Source organism: Balearica regulorum, chromosome 20 (assembly GCF_011004875.1).
Source record: "Balearica regulorum gibbericeps isolate bBalReg1 chromosome 20, bBalReg1.pri, whole genome shotgun sequence".
NCBI lineage: Eukaryota > Metazoa > Chordata > Aves > Gruiformes > Gruidae > Balearica > Balearica regulorum.
Window position 1 is genome coordinate 11,142,975 of NC_046203.1, and position 25,640 is coordinate 11,168,614.

At 43.8% G+C, this 25,640-nt stretch overlaps 1 protein-coding gene across 1 annotated transcript in view; it reads right to left on the minus strand.

Annotated features, from left to right (window-relative positions):
- The window catches only part of PNPLA7 (patatin like domain 7, lysophospholipase), a 123,721-nt gene that overhangs the window by 38,180 nt on the left and 59,901 nt on the right, over positions 1-25,640 (minus strand). The window contains exons 21-26 of the mRNA XM_075772762.1: positions 24,880-24,940; positions 22,547-22,696; positions 13,322-13,385; positions 12,639-12,807; positions 11,315-11,497; positions 10,602-10,720 (exon numbers count right to left, since the gene is read on the minus strand). Of these exons, the coding sequence (XP_075628877.1) occupies positions 10,602-10,720; positions 11,315-11,497; positions 12,639-12,807; positions 13,322-13,385; positions 22,547-22,696; positions 24,880-24,940 (746 nt within the window). The remainder of the gene's footprint in view (positions 1-10,601; positions 10,721-11,314; positions 11,498-12,638; positions 12,808-13,321; positions 13,386-22,546; positions 22,697-24,879; positions 24,941-25,640) is intronic.

A 25,640-nucleotide genomic window follows, 5' to 3' on the forward strand; every position in this document is an offset into this window, starting at 1 on the left:
TCCCACCTGCCAGCAGCATGCCGGATCTGGTAGGTGTGTGCAGGAGGAGGAAGAAGGGAAGAGAAGCTGAATGGTAAAATGTATCCCCCCCATCACTCTCTCCTTGGGGATGCTAAACAAAATCCGATCTTACTCTGAGCCAGTTATTTGCAAAGAAAAATAATTTCTTTGGGAAACAAATCTATCCTCCTTCCCCCACCCCTTTGAGACTTATTTGTGAAAAGTCTTAGAAGAACCCATTTTGAGCACAATGTCTGGAAGCTGCAGAAATGACAAAAGCATAGCACTTTAAAGAATTTAACTGTGATCCTTCTTGTAACTTCTCCAATCTCCTCTTTCTTAACAGGAAAGCTCATTGCCCAGATAAGGTTAAACAGAGATTCCTAAAAATCACAGCCATGAAAGAGCTTTACCATCTTCCTAAAAGCACATGGACTTGCCAACAGAGCATTACAACCTCTACGTGGAAAGCGTTCCCTCAAACCTGCAGCTCTCTAACACAGCACGTGTTTTTTCAGCTGATAAGAAGAGGTACAAAACTCGTAACAAGAGTTAAACCACAACTCCACCATCTCCTTGTTTAATTTCATCTGTATATCAAAGCTCTGCTATGAATAAATGAGTTTGGTGGGTTGAAGACTGGAGATCAGGACAGAAGACTCCAAATAAAAATAAAAAAAAAATTAATTGCAAGTGCTTTAAGTCATAACTTGGAAGTAGATGGCTCCCAAGCTCCTGCTGCTTGGAGGATTTAATAGAAGCCATTAAAATCTTCAACCTCCATGGCAAAAGGGAGCAAATGAGCAATTACATAGGTGCTACAGATGGGAAAAAGAAAAATCAGATCATTAAGCATTACGTGGGTGCCAAGCCATATGAACACGGCTTTTATGTGCATGTGATGACCCAACTATTACACAACTCACCAAGCAATTAGCATTCGGATCTGATAACAGCCACACGGCTCTGTCTGTGTTTGAGACAACTGCATTTTGAAGCGGAATTTTGAACGAATGCATAAACACGATTAATATGGCTGAGCTCTCGGGCAATACACAAGATGGTCCGTCCCTGAAGAAATCAAAGCGCAGCCTCTCAGGAGCAATTACGCTGCGGTCTATTACCAACCATTTGCAAACAGAAAGTCTGAAGCCTTCAGTACAAGTTCACAGCCATGTCTCATGAGGTTTTTCTCAACAAAAGCAAATGCTCAGAACTCACTGTTTTATTTTTAGGACTTGGGTTTTGTTTGTTCAAACAATATGCTCTAGGGCTGACCTGGATAAGACTCACATTAGGTATCCAAACATAAGTTATCATCATCTTATCCAAGGAAGAGTTCACATTCCTTATGTTTCTCCTTCAACCTCTACAAAACAGCACCAAAAGTAAAATACCATGTCAAAGGTCTAATTTTATCCTTAACCTTAAAGAGTTTAGGCTCTTCTCTGTTATTTTAGCTCCTGGATATTGCACCCTGAAATCAAATCTGCTTTTTTGGAAGACAGGGAATCCAGGAGCCTGACTGCGTGGCTGACACTGGAATTCAGGTTTCGGTCTTGTTTATCTGCCCGTGGCAATGGATGTTCTACTCATGACAAGAGCACAAACACACAGGGCACAGGCGTTCTCCAAACACCTGTATGAATAATTACAAGCTCTGGAGCCTCCATACATCAATCTGAGCTTCAAAAAGGGATACAATAAAACTTACAACTCCGCTCTGCACCGAAGTACAGATATCTATCTACACACACAAAAAGATATTACAGGTCATCAAATAGCTTCCCTTCCTCCGAAACGCACCTACCACAGCAGCAAGCTAGCCGTACGTGAAGGAGGGTGAAGACTGCAGACTAATGCAAAGGTCATGAGGATTAACCTCAGGGCTGCAAACCTTCTGCCCTTCCAAATGTCAAAAGACAGATTTGGCCTGGTGTACAAAGGGATTACTTTGAAGAAAGGGAACAGGAGGAAGGATATTTCAAGTATTCGGGGGGGGGGGGGGGGGGGGGGGTTTCCATGACACAAAGCAGATTCAGCCTCTTTCATATCATTTTGATACTTCCACACTGCAGAAATCTTGCTTCATCAGCTGTTATTGGCCACTGACAGCCTGCAGATGCTGGACAGTGAGCTTCATTCTTCTTTTAAAAGAAGGGAAAAAGCATTTTTCAAGTTTCTTTCATATTTCAGTTCCATTTCCTGACACTCTTTACAGCAATACCAGGATGAGGAATGGGATCCTTTTAGCAATGCATATTCTTCAAGACCTGTCTTGCTATGGAAAAGGAAAGTGGAGTCCTTATGTACCATTTCAGTATCCTGAGCAAGTGCTTGGAAATGAAACACAAATTTCATGGATGCTGCCTGACTGTATCGGGGGAGAGAAAAAGAAAAAAAACCCAGGAATTTTCAAAAAATCCTCGCTCTTATCTTGCATAAGTAGAAATTAGGCAATGGTGTGAACTGAGTGCAGAAGGACCCAATCTGTGCCAGACTGGCTCCGTACGGCACTGCCAGACACCGAGCTGAAGACAGGGATCCCTGCCAAACCCAAGCAGAGCCCAGCACCGCTAACCACCACGGCTGCTTACCTGCCCGAGGACAGTGCCGGACCCACGTTAGCTCTACAAGATCACACACCACCACGTCCAGCCATTAACCTGAGTACCAGGAAAGCAAACACACCCTCTCCCCAGCTGATTAGGACCCGGCACATCCTACAGACTCCGTTTCAGAGGCTGCTACTCAGGAACCTGCTGGCTTCCACCAGAGCTCCTCTCCTGCAGCATCTCTGCACAGCAGGAGAAGGCATCCGAGCTGGCGCTGCCCAGAATTGGCTAGGCACCCCAGGGTTTGCTCGTGTGGGCTCTGCTGCCCAGAACGGGCAAGGATACTCTCCAATCTCAGCAGCCCCTGCAAAAATGCTGACCCATGTCTTGGCACTGCACTCAGACAACACAAACAGGGTTACCAGCAGCCTGGTCATTCCTCAGCCTCTGCACGCTGGAATAAAGAGTTAACATTTTCATCCAACCCATGGGACGAGAGCATAAATCCATATACGTTTAGAGATAACAATACCCTCCCTAAAACCCCAAACAATTCCTGGAGGTAATGGTTTATACTTCTCTTCCATGTAAGCGCTTCAGAGCAATTTATAAAGGGTGACCTGCACAGATGCCGAAGCCAAAATGGCAAATGCCTCATTTCACAAAAGGAGAACACAGGTTTTAAGCGTTTAAGCCGTTTGCTCAAGCCTATGCAATGGCAGGAGCTGAACAGCAGCGAAGTGAAATCCTGACGGCCCATTCCTCGCTTCAGTGATTTAACCCTCAGTAGCTGCAGTAACTCACGACACCACGAGCATCTTGGAGAGGCTGCTGCTGCTCTTTCAGAACCGTCCTAGCCAAGGTCAGAATGAAGAACAACGGTTTTAGCAAGAACTTTATTGCATAATTTACTTCAGAACAAGCGTTTTATCAGACTATTTTTTGAATATTTCAAAGAATCAGAATCTAATTTTACATTTTTCAAGCCCTCTGTTTACTGTGAATTTTAAGCACTGTGAGATAGAGATAACAAATGAAGGGGATACCTGTACCCCACTATAAACCACTGAGAGCAACCTTGAACGTTGCTATCAATAATCTATTTGCAAAACGCAGTGCTGTCCTGAAGCTCGCTGCATGACCTGAGAATTATCTCAACGCGAAGTGCATCTCTGATGACAAATAAGGACATCCCCAGGATGGCAGAAGCAGTTGGCAAAGTGCATTTTTTTGCAACAGGTTCTTTGAGAGAGGACTTGAAAGCAAAGACTGAGAAAGGAACTAATGGGCAGATACAAAGACGACAAGCAGGAACGCCAGTGGAATGAAAAGGGTGTGAAGAAACCGGGTAATCTCACGGCTTGGCTGGGTCAGAAAAGGAAAATGGAGACTTACAGACTAACAGACACATGGCCAGGTGGAAAGAGTAAATAGACTATATATGATCTAGATAGGAATGGAAGCATGGAGAAGACATTCTTAAGCAACTTCTCAAGATGAGCATTACTGTTCTTCTCCAGCACAAGGAACTGGTAATACCGGCACACTGGGCTCCATCCATCCCTATCCCTCATACCTTGGGGTACATAGTCTATGTAAAGTTTTGATCCCAGCAAAGGAGCTAAAAAACATTTACTGTGTTCCAACTTATGTGAGGAACATCAAGAGTCCAGGAAATTCCCATGAGATTTTCCTTCATCTCTTCTGTAATCTCTATATTGGGTATGTTTAGGATCCCATAGGGAAAAACACTTTCTGACGGTATTTTCAGTGCACGCCTCCGAAGGCAGCTTTTGAATTCAGGCAGCAAATTCCTTCCTTCTCCCCCCTCCACGTTCTTTGAACAGCACGTTGTCTGGGGGCTTGTGGTCAAGTTTAATAGTCTAAAAAAGCAACTCCCCTCATGCTTCCTGTTGCTACCCTGTATTTGAGGTACAGAATTGATCTTACGAGCCCACCATCCCCACTGCGAGTACTGCAGTGGTACTTCTAAGACAATGTCCACACAGACACTTCTCCCACTGACAGGGGTAAAAAGCCTTATATCCTTAGCTATCCGTCCGAGTTGAGGAATAAGAATTAATCTTTCTTAACTGCTAGAACTGAATCCGAAACACCTGCACCATAAAACTTCAGGCAGTCTCCCCAGAAGATTCTGTTATTGCCCGAGACTGAACATGAGGGTTTCATAACCACAACGCTGCTATCACCTACACCGCAGGAAAAGAAGCTACAGCATGGACGGTGCGTTGTCTGCATCGTGCGAGCAAACCGTCCATCCCGAGGACAGCACTTTGTCATTGGAATGTCATTTCCACCTCACATTTCAACTTTTTATTCCTCAGTGTGTGGTGAAACATCTGAAAGCTGGGCTATGAGATGTCAGCTCCACCATTGCGCTACCAGCCAGGCTGCTCCACCCCATGGGGTCCAAACCTCAGTCCTGACCTAGGAGCTTTCACTTTTATTACGCCCCAGAAGACTCACTAAGCTTAGACATTTTTCTGTGCAGTCTCCTCTGTTTTCAGGGAACAGGCATGCCTCTCTCTGCTTTTGTGGACCATAGAGCAAAAGATGACAGTCCAGAAGGGATCGCAGTTGCAAGATAACTTGCACAGCTACAGCTCACTGCTCTTCTCCCCAGCAGCAGTGCTGGAGACCAGACCTTCCTGCATTGCCATTTGACCTTGGTCTTTGGTAGAGCTAACAGCCCCCAAAAAGAAGAGGTTTTATTTCTAACATCCCTTCTTTGCAGCACATTGCCGCAGTAAGTCCAGCTGCTTCGTTACCATGTTATGCTGATGAGTATTTGCACGTTCGTTAATTTTGGCAGCTTGTCAACTTTTCCTTAACCAACTCAAGCAAGGGAAAGAAAACAGTGACTTCATAACTTCTCTCAGAAAAAGCTGATGAGAATTTCACAGGAGCTGAAAGTGGAATTTCTGTTGCCTGCAGTGTATCCTCTTGCCAAACACCAAAGATCCGCACCATGCAATGAAGCGGCAAAAGTTTCTCACAGGTAAGATGGCAAAATTCAAAGTGGGAAGCACCAAGCAACTAAATAACAGGGTAACCACAAAACACCTCCTGTCCTCAGTTATCACGGGAAAAAGACAGAATTAAAAATCGGCCTGCCCTCCCCCAGGATGGGACCACAGGGGGGGTGTACATTTTCAGGCTCCTCTCCAAGTCAGAATAACAAACCAGACAGCAAAACGAAACAAACCCCCAAACATACTACTGTCTTTATCAATCATTTCTGACCCCTCACACGAGCACATTGCAAATCGAGGCTCTGCACTTATGCCAACTCTGATACCACTTGATTGCTGGGAATGTTATTAAAGGCCACGGAACGTCAGCAACAGGTCCCTTTGCCTGCCAAAGGCAGTCGGGAGCTCCCCAGAAGGCTCTCTGTCCCAGCGGACAGGGGTGTGCAAAACTCTACGGTAGGAATACAATATCTTACAGCATTTCCTTGCTTTCAAGTGTTGTACATGGATAGGCCAGGTCAGCAATACCCAATTTCAATTCCCTTCCAAAGAAGCGCAGGGGAAGCACCACAGGGTTTACTCATGCGCAAGACTTCCTCGCCTCCTAGCCAAACTTGCCCGCTAAATGCACGCATCAACACTCAGAAAAGAAATATGATCTTCTAAAGTTCTCAAAATGACTGTTTCAAGTTTTTCCTTACGTTACGTTGGGAGCTTCTCACCAATCCTTCTCTACCGTGTTTGCTCAGAAACACAAAGGGACACAGCGACAGCTGGGAAACCTCTCCATGTGCTGCCAACATTGCACCCAGCCTTCAAATAGAAGTTAAGGGTTCCTTGTACCTGCACTGGGAGACACACGTGTGCATCCACCACATCACAAGGTGGTGTGTGCATGCCCTACTTTCTCCTTGCCTGACCCATGTATACAGGACAGTCTGACCTATACATCCCTCGGTTCCTTCCAACCGCAGAACGCGGTTTTGCCCAACCTGACTTTGCTAGGGATCACTCATAAGCTGCGAGTCTCTGTCCCAGTGCAGACTAAGCGCAACCAAGTTCTGTCTTTGTGCCTTCTGGATGAACAGCAGTGCTGAGGGATCAGTGGCTGGTGGCAGAGAAGATAAGCAAGACTGATAAACAGGTTTTAACTCACCCGTCTGAACGAACTGGAGTTGCAGCCAAACACAATGGATGCAACCACAGCAAACCCACCTTGTTTTAGTCTTCGTGCATTCAGGGGTCTTGGAGCCAAACACTGAGGGTGTTTGCTGAAGGCAAACATGATCTCCTGCAAGCAGAACAATCATGAGATCTGCCTCTTGGGCAGTCTTCTGCTCTTTTCATCATTGGGTAAAGCCCTCGACTCAGAAGATAAAGCCAGGCTTTAAGGAGCACAGAGACCCAAGTCAGGCTCAGCACAGCAGCCAACAACCAACCAGGTGGTAGATGGACCTGCACGTGTGGCCTTCTCAAAAAGCATGGAGTGTGAGCACCTGGCCAGGCTTCAGAGGCACAGACAGACCGACGAGGCAATGAGTGCATTCATCAGACACAAATATCTCACGAAGAAGAAAGGCATAACCTGCTTCTCCTACGCTGCTGATTTTATCCTCCTTTTTCAGAGGGCCAGAGCTGAAAGTAAAGACAAAAAGGCAGAAAGAACACATTGATGAAACAGGCCAACTGCCCAAAATGAAAAGGCACGAGTCTGAGTCAAATCCTTAGAGTCAGCAAGAAAGCGCTGTGGAAAAAAACTACTTGACATATCAAGAGCTGAGGTGAAATAATAAGTTTGAGCAGAAAACCAAATGGAAAAAGGAGAAAAGAAAAGATGCCCTGATGAAATATCTACAACTATCCTGCAACAGCAGCTCCTCAGGGAAGGTTTAAATGCTCTGCCTGAAGGAAAGGGCAGTGGAGAGAAGGGAAAGGCAGGGCGTGCAGAGCCCCGTGCACCACGTAGCACGGACGAGGCAGGCCACACAGACTCCACGAGCACCAGCTGGTCAAGGTCGCTGGCACCACATTCCCAGCATGAACGTGCAGCTGGTTATTATGCCTTATTTTAGATAGCACATGCAAAAAAGGCAAGTAACTTCTTTTAACAATAGCTCTTTCCTTCTCAATGAACATACCCTACGCACATCAGGTATTTGCATCGTGTGTGTTACTGCAAACACAGTTTCCTATCAAAACAGCCAAATGGGAACAGGTCTAATGCTTTGTGTTTTCCCACTATGCCTACGTGGAGTAGGCACGTTGGACCAAATTCACGCCTAGAATAACGACATGTCAATCAACAACAAAGCTTGTCATCACAATTTTGCTTAAGTTGGTCTTCTGAAACAGCAAACCCATTTTTTCCAAAGCCTTACGGATTCCCAGATACTTCTGTATTATTTACTCCCCATAAATTTTAGTTTTCAAACAGCTTTGCTGAGACAAGTACAGAAACCAAAGAAAGGGTGGGCTGTATGTGAGATGGCTAAAGGTCACGGGAATGATTTATGGGAGGGTTTATGCCTTTGTTGCAGGATCTGATGTGTCATTATTCTTGCAACTACGTTTCAAAGGTATTATTTTTCTAAACACAAATCCCCTTTCCTTCCCTCAAACTCCATGATGTTTCTAACTGAAATTAAGTTAGCACTTAACAAAAGCAAAACACTGTAATTTTAGAACTGTATCACTTCAATTTGTTTTATTTTTATAGTCACAAGAGAAGGAAAACCTTTAGTTCCTGTGAGCCTTTTGTCATGACAAACCACAACGATAATTACTAGGAAGCTGCTCTGGTAAAACCTCCCAAACTGACTGTCACTGGGAAGCCAGACCAACATTCCCAAAATAACAACTCACGAACTGGTATTACTGGAGTCGCAGAACACAATGCCTTTAACGGACATAACCACCAGCCAGCACCCCGTAACTATTAGCCCGCTCTGGTGTTTGTGACCAGTACGATTCACGCTTCTGCAACAAGGTAGGAGGTTACTTTGTGTAGCACATTACTCAAAGGCTGCGCTACCTAGCACAAGTCCGTGCAGCGACCCATCAAAGTGTTTTTAGCTGGAATGGGCTTTAATCACAGGATGACTGTAAGTACCTACTGCATAGTCCCTTGAAGTTCCCTTGTTAGTAGAGACGGGGACCCAAGAACTTACTTTGATCTGTGAACCTTCCAAAGGCAGATTTTTTTATTTTTTTTTTTACAGACTTCGGAGTAACTTCATGCTTTCCCCAGGGTCTTAATTATATTTTCACTTTGAAAACAATTTTTTTAAAACATCCCAATCTTTCGGCTAACCACAATTTAGATGACAATTCAATTACAGCACAGCATACGAGTACCTTTCCACCGGCAGCACAATGCTGACACCATCCACGTGCCAGCCTGAGCCCCCAGAAAAAGCATTTTAGTCCGTGACAAAAATAGGGTTTCAGAGAAAAAAAGAAATTATCATACTTATCCATTCTGCCATTTAATCCTCTTAAAGTTGTCCATATTGCATGGATACAGAAATGAGCAAATTAATGGCTAATGGGACATGGTTGCATTGCTGAATGGGTGGTGCGCATCCAGAAATCCTAAAGCCAACACAGTAGAAAGTGCAGTGGTTCCGATTTGCGGAGGAGGACAACACAGGACCAACAAACAGGCTCAATAATCCTGCTCTCTTACCTCTGCTCTTGAAAACCAGCAGGTGGTAGCTTGGAAATTAAGTAGTAGAACAAAAAAAAAAAAAGAAAAAAAAGAAAGAAAAAATAGTTTGGCAAAAATTACAGCACTATTTACAGAAGGAAGAAAGGAAGGGAATGAGCAAAATGTGCTGCCAGAAATATAGAAGTGCACATATTTTAGCATGACATAGGCTTCAGTAGAGACAGAGACATCAGATAGCTTCTAACAAAAAACTCCACCACCAGTGCTTTGCATCAGTCGATTAGAAGCCTCCTGTGTTACCCAGATTATGTAGAAGCTCTCCTCCTCTGCTTTACTTTGTCTCCCCACAGGATAGTGCTTATCTCAGAAATGAAATACTGAAATCACCTTAGGTGAGGAAACTGCGAAAGCAAGCAGGATAAAGGCATCTTTGCAGACACTCAAAGAAACAGCCGAAGCAGTGGCTGTCTCAGCGTGAAGTGACTAATCAGAACAAGCTGTCACAAAGGAGCTCTAACCTTTACCATAGGAAATACTCCGCCCAAAGCACGCACTGGTCTAAAGACAAAAATGTGATATTGCCATGGATTTAAATAGACAGGCTGTGTGCAAATTATATATTTAAACTTTTCTGAGAGTGGTACTTCAAAGCACTGTTTTAAAGAAGGCCTTCAAGAACATGGTGATGAAGACAAAGACAGCGCTGTCTTGAGACAAAGGGCTACTTAATTCTATGTCTGTTTCAACATAAAACTCCCAAAGTGAAAAGGGATTCCAAAGAAAAATGTCAATAATAATTTATTTCCAAAGCTCACCAGGAATTCAGATGGAACTAATAGAGTGTTCAGCAAACACCTTGTCCTTGTGCCTGCAAAAATACAATCTTTCTGAAAAGTAAGGCTGTCAGAAGTGTATAGGAACCTGGGGTTTTGGGTGATTATAAAGAAGAGAACATTCGCCCATTAGAGGACATAATTCCTCTTGCCGCTCAGACTTTGAAGAGCTTTGGGGGCCTTTGAAATATTGTGAGCCATTTAAAATGTAAGAATCCATAGAGGAAAAAAGTCCACAGCGTAGGCCAACAAAAGAAAGAAGAGTCATATTTAGTGCCCTAGTCATCTCCTGGTATTAAGCCCAACTTATGAGAGGTCTCAAGAGGTCACAAACACTCATGTTCCTTCTGCAGAAATCCAAGCACAAATCCACACGGCAGGTTAAGTTTGTGTAAGAAAAGCAATTCATCAGCGTCTCCCCCAAATGCTACCTACAGAACAGTGCTGCTTTTACAGCACTTCGGTTATCCTGAACAATCTGTCACAGCCCAGTGACGGTGGTGCTCTAGGATCTGGCAGCAACGCACCAGCGTGCCCAGGATAAACCACCTACCTGGCTCCTCCACCCCCAAGCACCAGCGCGATGGCGTTTCCAGTCAGAACACGAGCCAGGCGAGAAAAATCAGAGTGACGGTCTGGTGGTTTCTGGAATACGCGTTCGTACATCTCTATCTGCAGAAGAGAGGCAGAAGATGGTCATTCTAAAGGCAGGGTAGAGTCTATGCTACCAGCCAACAACATACTGCTAAAAAGCGGAGAGCTGTTCTTCAAAGGAAAGAAGGGTTCAGAACAATCCAAACAGTTCTAGTGATCACATGCTTCTCTCATACTTTTGTAGTAGTTGGGAGGATTTCATCGTAGTACAGTGTTTTCTTTGGAGCTATTTCTTTCTTGACAAGGATTTGAAGTTACTGGGAAGCATCCCAAGTCTGCCTCTGCTTTACCTTTTGCATGCTTTTCACAAGCTTCGGGATCCTCCCAATGAAAAGGGCTCTACCGCATGTACACACCTATCAATATCAGCTTGAGATAGTATTTACTGTCTTCAGCCAAGCATGCTTCCGTAAAGAAGACGTGAGCCCCTTATCCCTACGTTTCCTATAGCAAATTGAGGCCGAACAGATTTAAAGAGAGCACTATCTGTGTAAGAGAGAGTTGCACATCAGAATATCATGTAGTATCATGATGTCAGATTACCCTTGATACATGGATTACAAATAAAGTACGACAGCAAAGAGACCAGGCACCGAAGCAGCAATCTCTTACCAGCTTGGGCAGGCTTCTTTTGGAAAAGACTCTGCGTGGGCAGTGGAGATGGAGATGAGCAGAACACCAGCTCCGCATGTTGAGCCATTCCACAGTTCGGGAGGGGAGAGGCCCATCCTCCTTATGGAGCAGGACAAGTTGCTTCTGGGCTCGAACTGCGGTGTTCTCCAGCATCCTCTCCAGCTACAGCACGTTACATATAGCAAAGGAATGGAGGTGTCAGGTGATTACTGCTCCAGTATCAGTTTAACTGAATAGCATATTGTGAAATACATATACGCACACACATACACATCTGATCCCTATGCCCATCTGAATCTGCAGACAACTCTGCACACTACGAACCCTCAAACAAGATTGATTCAGACAACTACACTGTCAGCAGTGGGCTCACACGGCATACAGAACTCCAAAATCAGACAAGGATTCAAACCTGACTACCAAAAATGAATGCCTCTTACCTAAAACACAGACCATCAAATGCACAGCGCAGACACACGCTGTTCATGCAAAATGAGATTCCTTCCCAGGTCATACTTAAGCCTACAAACATTCAGCGTGTTTTGTTCTTTCACTTCCAATCAGATCACTACTTCTTCCTTACATTCCTTATTTTTTTCCCTTATTTTGTTGTTTTAGGCAACTGATGGAGTCTCGCTTTTACTGTGCTTCCTGCCTCCCACATACAGTCATGAAGAACCAACACAACGTGACACACAAGAACGCTGCAGATGGTACCAGTCCTGGGCTCTTCGGAGGTTAGACTCAGCACTTCACAATCCTAAAAAACCCACTTGTGACCTCATTTTTAAATTTCTTGCAGAATTTATGTGCCTGGTCAAACAACTTTGGTAAGAAAATATCAAAAATAAAAATAGATAGTAAGGGGGAAAAAAAATACAGCTTACAATCTATAACAAAATACATTAAATTACTCCTACAATACAATTTATATCTACTTTTTCCTAGACACACACCATGAGTTCCATCCAGGCAGAACAGAATTTCTGTCTCTATCTGGAGAGCCTGCAAGGAAATTCTGGACAGAAAGGCAAACCTTCAAAGCAATTTGGCTTTTGATTTACCATTGGCCAAAATGCTCTTGAGAGGAAAAGAACTTAGCTGGAAACACTGCTATATAAAACTTGCCATTTCAGAGCATCCTCATTCAATTCTTTTTCTACTTATAATACGCATTTCTCAGGAATATTTCATTATTTATGCTTCACTGGGTATTAAAGCCAGGAAAACTCATGAGTGTGAAACAACCCTCTTTGATCTGGACTGTTAACGCTGCAAATCCAGGAAGGAGCTATTTCCACACCTCTCCAACAGTAGGTTCCTGGTCTCCCAGACCAACGATTAAGATGCAGTCAGCCTGCCGGATGCAGCGTTGAGTCCAGGGAGTAAGGGTGCTGTCTGCCTGGTACAGTACGATACGGTGAATATCCTCCTGCTGCCCCAGCCAGCTGGTTAGTCGGTATTCGTGGATACTGGGGACAGAAAACAAACAAATTCAAATGGTTTTATATCGCAGCTCCTGATAGAGCAGAGAGAACTCTTCCATGTCAAGCACAAAAGCTGAAGGGCATCAGAGACCTGCATCTCTCGCTCATCCAGTCGAAGAACCTTATCTGCCCACATTTCCAGGGCTCATGCTTTCTTTATTTCTCCATTATTTATACCATTAGATATATACAGAGAGGAAAGAGGATACAGTGATGCCTAACTTCACTAAGACTTCCAAGGCATCCCTAAGAACGAGTACACAGTACCCCCTTGGAGCAATTCAGCTTTTCCAATTTCACAAGCAAGAAAGTAACTATGGAAAAAAAATCCAAACCCACCCACGTTTAAACCAAATACCGTTGAAACATTGTTGGCTCAAACACCTCGATGAGAAAGCACAATATAGGTTAGAACACAGGATTTTGTTCCCAAACACTGTATATTTATAAGACCAGTATCTTTCTGCATTTTTTCATAAGTAATAATGAGGGCAGGTACCTATCCAGTGCAGCAGAACCAAGTCGCTGTTTGATGTTATCACTGGTGAGGAGCAAAGCAGGACCTGGAAGAACAGAAAGTTCCCATGAGAACACCTGCCATTCAGCTCCTGACAAAATGTATCGAGAAAATGTAGCTACAACCAATGCAGTTCTGTGAATTTGCTTTGAAGGTCATGATGGATCAGTGCACCGATTAGAGTTGTTGGAGAAGCAAGAGCTGGCACAAAGTTATCATAGAATCCCAGACTGGTTTGGGTTGGAAGGGACCTCACAGCCCACCCAGTCCCACCCCTGCCATGGGCAGGGACACCCTCCACTAGCCCAGGTTGCCCAAAGCCCCATCCAACCTGGCCTTGAACACTGCCAGGGAGCCAGGGGCAGCCACAGCTTCTCTGGGCAACCTCTGCCAGGGCCTCAGCACCCTCACAGGGAAGGATTTCTGCCTCACATCTCATCTCCATCTCCCCTCTTTTAGTTTAAACCCATTACCCCTTGGCCTGTCACTACACTCCCTGATAAACAGCCCCTCTCCAGCTTTCCTGGAGCCCCTTCAGGGACTGGAAGGGGCTCTAAGGTCTCCCCGCAGCCTTCTCTTCTCCAGGCTGAACAACCCCAGCTCTCTCAGCCTGTCTCCAGAGCAGAGGTGCTCCAGCCCTCTGACCATCTCCGTGGCCTCCTCTGGACTCGCTCCAACAGCTCCATGTCCTTCTTGTGCTGGGGACCCCCGAGCTGGACGCAGCACTGCAGGGGGGTCTCACCAGAGCGGAGCAGAGGGGCAGAATCCCCTCCCTCGACCTGCTGGTCACGCTGCTGGGGATGCAGCCCAGGACACAGTTGGCTTCCTGCGCTGTGAGCCTACATTGCCTGCTCATGTTGAGCTTTTCATCCACCAACACCCTCAAATCCTTCTCCTCAGGGCTGCTCTCAATCCATTCTCTGCCCAGACTGTAGTTGTGCTTGGGATTGCCTCAACCCATGTGCAGGACCCTTGCACTTGGCCTGGTTGAACTTCACGAGGTTCTCACATAGTCCCACCTCTCCAGCCTGTCCAGGTCCCTCTGGATGACATCCCTTCCCTCCAGCGCGTCGACCCACCACACAGCTTGGTGTCGTCGGCAAACTTGCTGAGGGTGCATTGGATCCCACCGCCCACGTCACCAAAGATGTTAAACAGTGCCGGTCCCAATACCGACCCCTGAGGAACGCCACTCATCACTGGTCTTATCATGAAGATTTTCACACTCACCTACTGTAACATCTTCCCATTCTCCGTGTTCCCTGAGCTCTGTTATTGCCTTAGTCTCAGCCTACAAGCTCTCTTTTATCGCATTCCTCAGTCTCACGTAGGATGACAGTTTCTACTGCAGCTGCATTTTCACAAACGCAACATTCCAAATACCACGTACCTTTCCCAACCACTGAAAGCCCAGGGATCTGGCTTCGAAGACAAAAGCTATTTCGCTGACCTACTGAAATACCTCATTTGTTCATCCTGCACTGAACCAACTCTCCAGATGAATCCTGAAGCTCTCTATAGCAGTACCACTTCTTATTCAATATGCCAACAGGAACCTGTATCACTACCAACCCCAAGGAGAAAGAGACTCCCAAATCTGCAGGGCACGGGCTGTTCCACTACCAGGATAGGCATACGCACATCTGGCTACAACAGTATATCCGAGATGAATTTTGGTGCACATATTTATTTTTCTTATTAGCAATTTTATTTCATCAGCAGCAATACGTGCCATATGTGGTGGAGGTTGCAAAATAACTGCAACTAAATACAAAAAAGCAAAGAAAAAAAACCTTAAGGGATTAATCTCATACCTAAAGAAAAGATTCTCTGTCTCATATTGAGAAAGTCACATTTACGAAACATGAAAGAGCAGTTGCTTTGTTTGAATGTTTTCATAATGTAATCCTTCATTTTTTCATTAATAAAAGAACTGAAATTTATGTACGAAATAACAAAACACTTAATTATGTGAGGTCTCTCAAGGCATTAATAAAGCAGCATGGCTTAATGCGTTTAGTAAAAAATCAAGGAACCATGAACAAAAACATGGTAAAAGGTTGCAATTTCACACTTAAATGCTCAAAAAGCAAAAACCACAAGTACAGTACCTGGAGCTGGCACCCTGACCTTCAGGGCCAACTCATTCCCCCACAACGCTCGATTCCTCCTGTGAAGACTTCACTTCACTCTGTTTTAATATACTTTAGGGTGAGACTTGAAAAGAACTCGGAAGTATGATTTTTTTATCTTGTATTTTCAAACATCCAAACAACATTGCTCTTTGTTACACTGATGATGAAGGAAAAGCAAACAAAAAAGGACAAAAATTTCCCCAAAGTTGAGACCAAAAGATAAAAAGTAAAAGCTGGTAAGAAAGGAGGATGACTTGAGAGTAGAATTTAATTTCCACATCCTCCAATAAAGCTTATGGGAGTTGCTTCCTATTATAGCAACAAGTCCAAAGTAGAGGGAATTAGTTCATAAGCATTTAGAGACCTGAACTGATTTAACCTGCCCTTCGCTCCTGCATCTGTGCTGCTGCTCCATCTGTGCTCCCTGAACCGTCTGTCTACAGGGAACAGACCCAACGCTCACGGGAGCCTTTACCACTCAATTTTTAACATTGGTAAATTCTTTGATCTGGTTCGACATTCAGCCTCACAAGGAGTTGGGCTAGCACAACTCTGGATGAGGTAACAGGATCAAAAGAGGTCTCCCAGAAGGAGTACTCATTGCATGCTATGAAGACAGCAAGGGAGAGAGGACAGGTAAATTTTGAAAAAGCAGACAACAGCAGAATTATCATTTGTGTTCATTAATGTGTCAAAGTTCTCAGCAAAATAGAAATGATATGTAGACCAAACATTCTCACAGAATATGTGACTTACAAAGCTTTATGACAGTGAGGGAAGTTTAGCAGGCAAAGACGAACAGCCAGGAATGTAAAACGAGCTGAGGAATACAATAAAAGTGTCAAGTAAGAGAGACTAACGACGTGGAGGGAACAGCGGGCTCCACCTCTGCATTTGCCTCTTACCTCACTGAGATCCAAGAACATCAGCAGAGGAGCTCGGAGTGCATCATACACCACCCGATCCGATGCACTGGGGGCACCTGCCCTAAGGGGAAACCAGGAAACCCAGCGACCCAGCAGCCAGAACGCCTTTTATACAAGTAAGAGACAGGCTTTGGAGAGCCGGAGTGCAGCTTTAGTTAGTCAAGGTGATGGTTACTTCACCCACAGGCACCTTGAACGGGGACAACACACCCCCACCAAGCATCAAAAGAGCCTCAAGAGAGGCAGATGACTTCAGAAGTCACGTCCTCTCACCTCACTTTTGTATTTGGAAAAGGGGCAGCTCCCGATACATGACACAAACACGTGTATCCAGGCAGAGAGAGCGCTGTGTCGGCTTGGGAGGAGCCTGCCCAGCATCCCCTCTGCACACTGGCAGCGCGGGATGAAGACGCCCAGACCCTTATTCATCCCCAGCACAGAACACGGCGATGCTTCCAACTGAACCGACTCTGTTTTGCTTCAGAAATAACAACCATCTGCTCTACACTTCCAATTTCTAGCAAGCTCCCAATTAATCAACCATTAAATAAGCCTCCATTAATGTGATCAAGAACACCAACATATGCGTTCTCTAGTGCATAAAACAGAATGACCAAAAGTCTTATTTAAACTAAACTGCTGAGAGCAATGAAGCAATGAATTTTTATTAAATCATTCTCAAGTACATACCCCTCAAACAGCCACACCAGCAGCCAGAAACGTCCAAGACGACGTGTTAGTGCATCCTCAACACACATTATCATAGTTACATACCATCAGCTATCTAGGGACGCTCTCTCCACACCCAACATCAGCCTCGCAGGCAATTTACGGCTGCTGTTGGCATCATGAAAACATCCCTCCATCCTCCAGCAGCTGCCTGCACCCTTCAGGGGTTGTTCTCTTCCAGCAGGATTAGACACGGGGTGAATAGCTCAAAGTTAAGAACACAGGAGAGGTGACATGAGGTAACATTAAGTATTTATCTAAGCGCAATAGCGTCTCTCTGACTGCGACCAGCAGCAGATTGCTGGGGAAGAGTATTAGAGCAAGGAAAACTTAAAGACATTTTCCGAGCCTCCAGCGATTTGCAGTTCATGAATTCTCCAGCCAGAGGTGATGACTTTTAATAGCCCCTGGGGGATTTTTCTTTCAGTGAACTCACTGGGATTCTGAATCTCAGCTTTTATGGGCTTTAGGTGAGAAAACACGGCATGGCAGCAGTCGTACCCCCAGGCACAGAGGATCATGATTCATGCAGAAACCTCATGAAGCATCTAAACTGGTACAACAGAGTCATCTGTTTTTCAGTAGAGAACTACAAGCCTGAGAAAGAGAAGTGAGGAGAAAAAACAAATGCTGGCAAATATCAGTCTAATTCATTTTATCTTTTAAGATTAAAAAACCAAAAACACCAAACAAAAAAGGTGTCTTTTAAGGCACTCAAGAAAAGGCTGAGACAGCCCTTCAGCAAGGCTTCCAAGCTCAAATCCTGCCCCAGTGAAGAGACGCAAGTATCACGCAAGAGACACAACTCTTTCTTTCTTTCAAAAAATGAGCATGGTACTCACTGTTGTAATTCTTTTTTCCACAGAAGACCAATTTCTTAAGATGTGAAGGAGTGGCCATACAGATATCCTAGATCTAAGTCCAATAAAACATGGTCAAAAAGTTGCCCAGAGAAGTCAGAGGCCCAGAGGTCAAGGACTGATCTCTGATGGTTAGAAATGGTTGCAAATTCACCTCACCCGGAAAAAACACTTGCACAAAAAGATACATCCAGTACAAAATGCACTGTGGAAAAATTTTAGCACAACAAACTTACTTGCCTGGACCTCATCAAAAGAGAATTTATGTTTGGCCTAATAAAAGTCTACAAAATTATGTGTCCAAGAGACAGAACTGATAAATGAGTTTGACGTCCCAGTGTCAGAAGATCTCGCCCAGCAAAAAAATACCAAGTCGTGCCAGGGTCCAGGCACCACATTAAACATTTAACATTTCAATCTCATCTGTGCGTAAAGAAGGGAAATTCAGGCAGAACTGCAGTTAAAAACTCCAATAAATTATTAGTAAAGATATTTCAGTGAGCTTTCCAACACATGATACATTTTTAGAAATGAAAAGAAAGCTTATATTTAAAGGGCAGAAAGGAAGGAGAGAGACACATATGTTGGATTTGAATCCCCCTCTACTTCACTTTCAAATTATATATGCTCAGAGGGCTCCCACATATGATCAGAATTTGCACAGCCATGTGGTATTTGGCTGGTCTCAGTAAAAGAACAAAAAAAATAGTCAGGCAAATATTTTTTAAAAATCTGAATACTGCAGAAGAGCTTTTTCATAAAAGATAATATCAGCTCTACCAGGATTAAAGGGAAAAATATTAATAATAAAGGACATCAGGAACCTTGACCAGAATTCATTGGCACGGTTATGCTAATCTGGAACTCCGCAGAGCAGTAAAACTTGCCCACCTTCATTTCACTCCAGTTCAGAAGTGGAAAATTCCATCCCCACTTTTTGGAAGTTCTCTATTCTACATCCTCTTTTTTGGAGCCCCAAAGACCAAGAGTCAAAGAAAGGCCTTTCACACCGAAGCATACAAGCGAACGGAGTGAGGAAGCAGAGCTGTAGCCTCCGGTTCACCACGCTGTGCAGGACTTTCCTGCTCTCTCCTCAACACTCAGATCATGTTTTAAATTTATACCTATCTCAAGAGGAATCAACGTAGAGTTATTGCCACCAGGTACCAGTGACCGCTTCACAGTCCAGCTTTTAACAGAAGAAACCCCATGGAAACACGAACACCCTTAATATTTAATTGGGACACAATCAGACTGCCTGGAAACAATATCTGAATTATCATAAACCACAGAAACGCCAAATCCCAAAGAAATCAGCACAGATTGGTTGGATAAAGCTGTGGGTGGTACCACAGGCTGGTGCTCCCTGTGTGCCCAACACAAGCGCAACTGGGCAGCCAGGCCAGCACACGCTGGGGCCCACAAAGCCCAGTGTGGGGAAGAGTCTGGTCATGTAGAAGCTCCCACTGCAAGTAAATAAATAGAAATTAAAAACCTAAAATTATCCAACGCAACAGACTCAAGCAACCAAACCAATAATCCTGCCTCATTACAGGTAAAAGTGTTTTGTGGGCAAAAATAAAATAAAAAAAATATTCTGAATAATTTTCCAATTCTTGTGGATGCTATATATTAATTCATGATGTTACAAAGCTTCCGCTATCAGATTGAGATATTCCATTTGTCATTATTTTTATTCTCCTTTAATAAGATGAAAGCAGTTCAAAATTACCCAAAAACTCTCCTGTTAATTAGATTAACCTACAACCAGCTGCAACTCATGGCACTGCCAACAGCCTTCAAATGCCAGTTCCGGGAAAAGAAAAACCATCCTCTAATCTCATTTTGCAGGCTGAGGTGCAGCCCCGGTGCGTCCCGACCGCTCTCCCCGCAACAGGGCTCAGGCTGCAGCTGCTGCGGAGCCTGCGCTCGCTCGATCCTCGGCACGGATCTTGCAGCGATCTCACATCAGCGCCTGCGCTCTCCTCCTGTCCTCGTCTCCAACGTGCAGCAAGGGGATTCTAGGCATCCCTGCAAAATTCACCTACCTCAATACAAACCAGAAGAGTAAGGTATTTTCTAAAATAACACACTAAGTTGCAATGGAAAGCTAAAACCGTCTGCTTTCACCCCGTACGTGCTCACATGTACCAAGGCTAACCTCCACCACTCCGGAACATATTTCAAACCCAGAGCAATGAAACCAATCGGATCAAATGTTAAGTCAAGTGTTAAATGGCAACATCTGATTACGATTTACAATAAAAAAAAAAAGTTGGTTCGAGAAAAAACAAAAGGATAAATAACAGAAATATGCTAACAGCGGCAAATCTACACAGAGAAACTTGTTATTTTCAAAATTAGGAATATATGCACCAAAAGAGCCTTCCTTCATAAGCCTTCTCAAACATATGCAATAACACTCATAAATACACATTTAAGGTCTAACGGCGGCACACAGCCAAACCCCAAGTGCAAAGGGGACAACCCCAGTCGGGAGGGGGCCGAGGCCTGTGGTTCCAATACACCGGCTGCTCACCATGGCCCTGACGCAAATCTCCTCACAGAACGGTTCTGTTTCCTCACAGGTTGAACGGACACAGTTCTAATGGTCAGGTGAATACTGTGTAAAATGAAATTTTACTTCACAGCACCGACTTTACTGCTCATTTTGGTTTTTAATGCAAGAAGGCAGAAGAAAAATGATCCCCAAAGCCCACCCCCTTTCCTCACAGCAAAGCACCATCTGGCACATCGTGCTAAGCACTTGTCACGCACCAATAAGGAATACCCAAACAATTAATAGCCATAGTACAAAGGAGAAAACACAAAAGCTATCAAAAAAAAAAAAAAAAAAAAGAAAGAGAGAATGCTGCTTCTGCTAAAAAAATAAATGAAATAAAATACAGCCTTGCATGAAAACCCCTCAGCACTGTACAGTACGTAAACACGCACAGTAAAGCGCTGGCAGAAGGTTAACCACTGTCTCGGAGCATCGTGGGGCTGAATAAGCGAGAGGCTGACCTGCCGAGCAGAGGCTATCAAGGCCAGAGAGCCTGGTCTGCCAGCTGTGTGTTGAACCATATGGCTCGCTATGTTTTCACACAACACTCCTCTTCCCACTGCAGCCGTCTGCTCCATTTTGGCAAGAACTTCAGATGCCAAGGTTGTATAGTACCGTCTATAGCTGCCAAGCACTACGCAGACGTCAGTTTAGGAAAAGAAAAGAAAAAAGAAGGGTGAATGAAGAAAGGTCAAGTGATCAAAACTCCTTGCTTGTTAGGTTCTAGTTGCTTTCAACTAGCGTAGTTATTTTTAGTCTGAATAGTCCATCGATGTACTTAAGTTTTCATTTGTTTTATTTACAGGCTCCTAGTGCTGTCACACATCAAAACAAGCTGGCAGCAATCCATAAGAAGTACCCATTAGCAATATAGCTACGGCTGAGATCTGCGCTCCCTCATGGATGTAAAATCCTTCTGCCATCTCAAAATAAGAGGAATCTTCAAAGACCTACAAATTAGTACTCACTGTAACACGCTTCCACCATAAGCTGCATACAAATTCATCTTTCAAAAGGTGAAAGAGTTCAAACATCAAAAGCTTTTTCCTATGTCTGCTCACCTAGAAGATTTTTTAAGCAGAATAATAAGGGCCAGCTCAGATACCCTTAAGGTCAAAAAGGAAATAACCAATAAATGTAAGTGGTTATACCTCAAGCATCATGTAACCTGTATTTTTCAAAATAATAAGCTGTGAGATAGCAGAATAACAATTCATCAAAGGACTACAGGAGATTTACTCAAGACATCTGTGATAGTGCATGAGGATGAGAAGAGGATGTTCAGGAAATGTCAAACTAGTACTGAGCGTGAACTGAATTGTGAATTGAATATAGGGGTTTGCGAGCAATTGGAACCTAGACACACAACTTCACCAATGGATAAAGGAACTAACTGTGAGCCGAATACGTGGTTTTTTTGAGCACGAGACAGACAAACAAGCTGGCAACAAAGAGGACAATGATTTAAGACCTAAGTTTGGACTTCCTGTGCCAACCTGGATCTCCTCCACAAGCCTCTTCCATCACGTCTTACGCTTACCACTCACTGCACTACCTCAACAAAAGAAAACTGTGTAAGAAATCCTTTTCTGGATGAAGCTGTCCAACTGAGGAAGCCTGAAAGACTCTCACATGTGAGGCAGACAATCAGACTCTCAGACAGGCACCGTGGGAGCGGCGCACTGGTGGGATTGTCCACTGGAGTGCCCGCAGCCTCGGTGCTGATGGCAGCCAAGCGAGAGGCCGGGCAGTCTGGCTAACATTTCCGAGTCGTTAAGGCCACAAAGTTTTCCACTAAAATTAAATGCACGTTAGGGCTGGGGACAGAGAAGCCAGTGATTACGAAAAAGGCTGATCCTGAGCACTGCTGCACCGCTACCCCCCAATGCGCCATGAATCCACCTTTGACTAATGACTGGTACCCGGCCATACCTCTCTAAAAAGATAAGCAGCATTCATTTCCCGCGATGCAGTAACGTGTAAACACTTCTTACCCACAGCACTGAGAGCATGCTTGAGCTCCAGAGTAAAAGCTGTAAGTGGCACCTCTTCAGACACCGGCATAATTGCTACCGTGGAGAGATTGCTGGCAGGATTTCCGGCATCCCACTTGCTACTCGAGCTGTGTAATCCAAGAGGATGACCTGTTCGAAAAGAAAAAAAACCTTGCCATCAGCCAACCCAGAAAGGAAGGCGTCATTTCATTGTTTTCAACTGCCAGGCAGCAAGGAAAGGATCACTGAATTGCTTAACCCAAGAAAAACGTAACATCCTCCGTCTCACAGAAAAGGAAAGAGTTCCCACATATTTCATTCGTAAGAGAATGAAGATTAATTTCTATCACTTTTGGCTGCTGACATAGGACGTGTGGGTAAAAGTCAGGCAATGCTAAAAACATCTGGATGCCCGGGACAGGTTAAATACAATGTGCATTTACCTGACCTGTTAAGAGAAAGATAAAAAGGCACTCTGAATCACTTTGAACAGGCACATCTTTGGGACAAGCATTGATTTAGCCCACAAGAGGAATTAGCTTAAATAACAAAAACCCTCAAACCTGTTGTCAGTATCAAAATACTCCAAAAATTAACATTCACATGTTATGGTATCCCTGATCAAGGAAATAAATACCTGTTTTCAACAAAGTTCCTATAGGGAATGTTTATCTCCACCTATTTTCACTTCTCTCCAAGATGGGAAAACGTGGAGCTTTACAGATATGTGCTTAGGAGTACTAAAATAAGATATGGAACCTTTGAAGTAGCTGCAAAGTAACTGTGAAAATATCTCCAATATATTATGGTAAGCTGAGTATGGACCATGAGTACAGGCAGAGGAAAGCATTTTTTGACAGAAGCAAGCGATGCACGTAACAAAGATGAAGATCTTCCTAGATAGCTTAGAACATGAGAAGACCAATGATGGGGGTGTTCTACAAACCGTTCTTTTTAATTTGATACTGTTTCTTTTCTCTTTAAATAAGCCTTCTCAGACAACCTTGCTTTGCTGCTAATGCCTATCAACTCAGCTCTAAGTACCCAATAAACTCATTGTCATCTAAGTCAGGGTTTAATATCCTGCTTATCTCATTTCACCCAGGAAAAGCCTAAGATTCACCATCAAGATGAATTCTTGAGATGGATGTATGGAAGTACTTGATATACCATATGAAAACTCATTCCAAGTCTATATGCAGCATCGACAGTACGCTGCAGGACACAAAGAAATATCATATAAACCTTTTTCAAGGACTGAGATCTTCATTTCAAGTCTTCTAAAATAGCTCTGCACAGAACATTAAATAGTTTTTCCACTCTTCAAGAAGATATTTGTAGGTTCAAACAAGTTACACATCGCTGTGCAGCTCCTTCTTCTCCATCCGTCCTTCCCTCCTCAGAACTTCAATGGCGATTCTCTGATTGAACTCCTCTAACTGTCACTAATTTTCCTTCCATTTTCCCCAGACAGCATATTGCCCTATTTCCAAAGCAGCACGGACTCCGCCCGAAGCCACCAAGGCATTTCAGCACGCACAAAAGTTTAAGTACAATTATCACTAGAGATCCACATACAACCGATTGTGTACAGAAAGCTGAGCACGTAAAGAAAGAGCGGACTTTGAGATTCACTCCCCAAAACATGAGAGTTGGCTAGCTCATTTTCAGCCTCCTTGGAATGTTGTAAAAACAGCAATAAAAATAATTTTAAAAACCCAAACAAAAACTAAACAACCCACACCAGCAAAGAACCCCGCAACACCCTCAGCAGTTAACGTGCATCTGTTTTCTTTTAAAAGCTACTCAAGAAAAATTTGGAAAATTTCCTCCTACTCACTTCAATCAGTAAATACACTTTGTTTTGCCTCGGCCACATACACAAAGCTTAAGAACCAATCCATAGCAGACCACTTGCTCTCAGACAATTCATTAAGACAATGCAAATACAGACATATTAAGTCAGTCTACAAGCAGATGTCACTCAGCATGACTATCTGATTCAAGTCTATTACAGCTGCTATTTCCAATGCTCCCTTTAGCTCTTCTCTTGCAAGAAATTTCAAGGAAATTTCACTGCACATATGCACCAGGACTTTTCCATCTCAATTGCAAAACATTCCATTCCCACACTTACTTAGCCATGCTCCACCAAAAAAAAAAAAAATTGTACACACATATATATAAAATAAAATCACCAGTGACAACAGCTAAAATATTTAGCGACAAATTCTCTTTTCAAGTATGTACTTTCTGTTTCCAGATTTAACGATGTAAATCTAGCTCCAAGGGAGCACCAGCATCAATGGGAGTAGTCCAGGAATGAGTCTTACCTCCCTGCTGAAGACTGCCAAGAATCTTCTCGCCCAGCAAGTGAATAAGTCTAGTCACAACCTAGAAATGGGAGAGAAAGAAGAAAGGAAACAAACATTCAGGCAGAATATACCAAAAATAGTGCATCTAAATGGATATTTTCAAACTTTTGTAAGATGTTATCTCAAGTTGAACCCTTCAGAGACATGGTTTTATAACCGTAGCTTCTTTCCTGGCTGTAATGTATGGTGATGGATCATTTGCCTTGATTTCTTTTACCTTATTTTGCTCCAATCTGGAAAAACAAGAAAACAAACCAAACCCAAAAAAGGCAGTACTTAACTTGCTTTGGGAACAAAGAAAAAAATCCAAGTATTTTGGGAAACATGTCAAATCGCATTTTCAGTTCTCCTCTTGTCTCTCCGCAGTGCCCTTGCGCCTCTAAGTCCCTCTCCCATCGCGTGGCTGTTGCAGCCCTCTGCCTCCTGTAGGCACTAAGGGCTCAAAAAGGTTCAAGTCTGTACTCAGACAGGTCCCCCACACATTCTCGCTTCCACCTGACCCCCTGGGAATTAGTCAGTGTTTGTAGTAACCACTTTAAGACATCTTGAATAAAAGAGAGAAATACACACTGCTAAACAACTGCAGAATCAGAACAAACTACCGAAGAAATTGCTTTCCCCCTCAAATCACGTTTGTGTGGTACCTTTGAAGGGACAGATTTTTTTCAAGAGGACTTCCATCGCTATAAACCAATATTCAAATAGCCCAGCCTATCTGA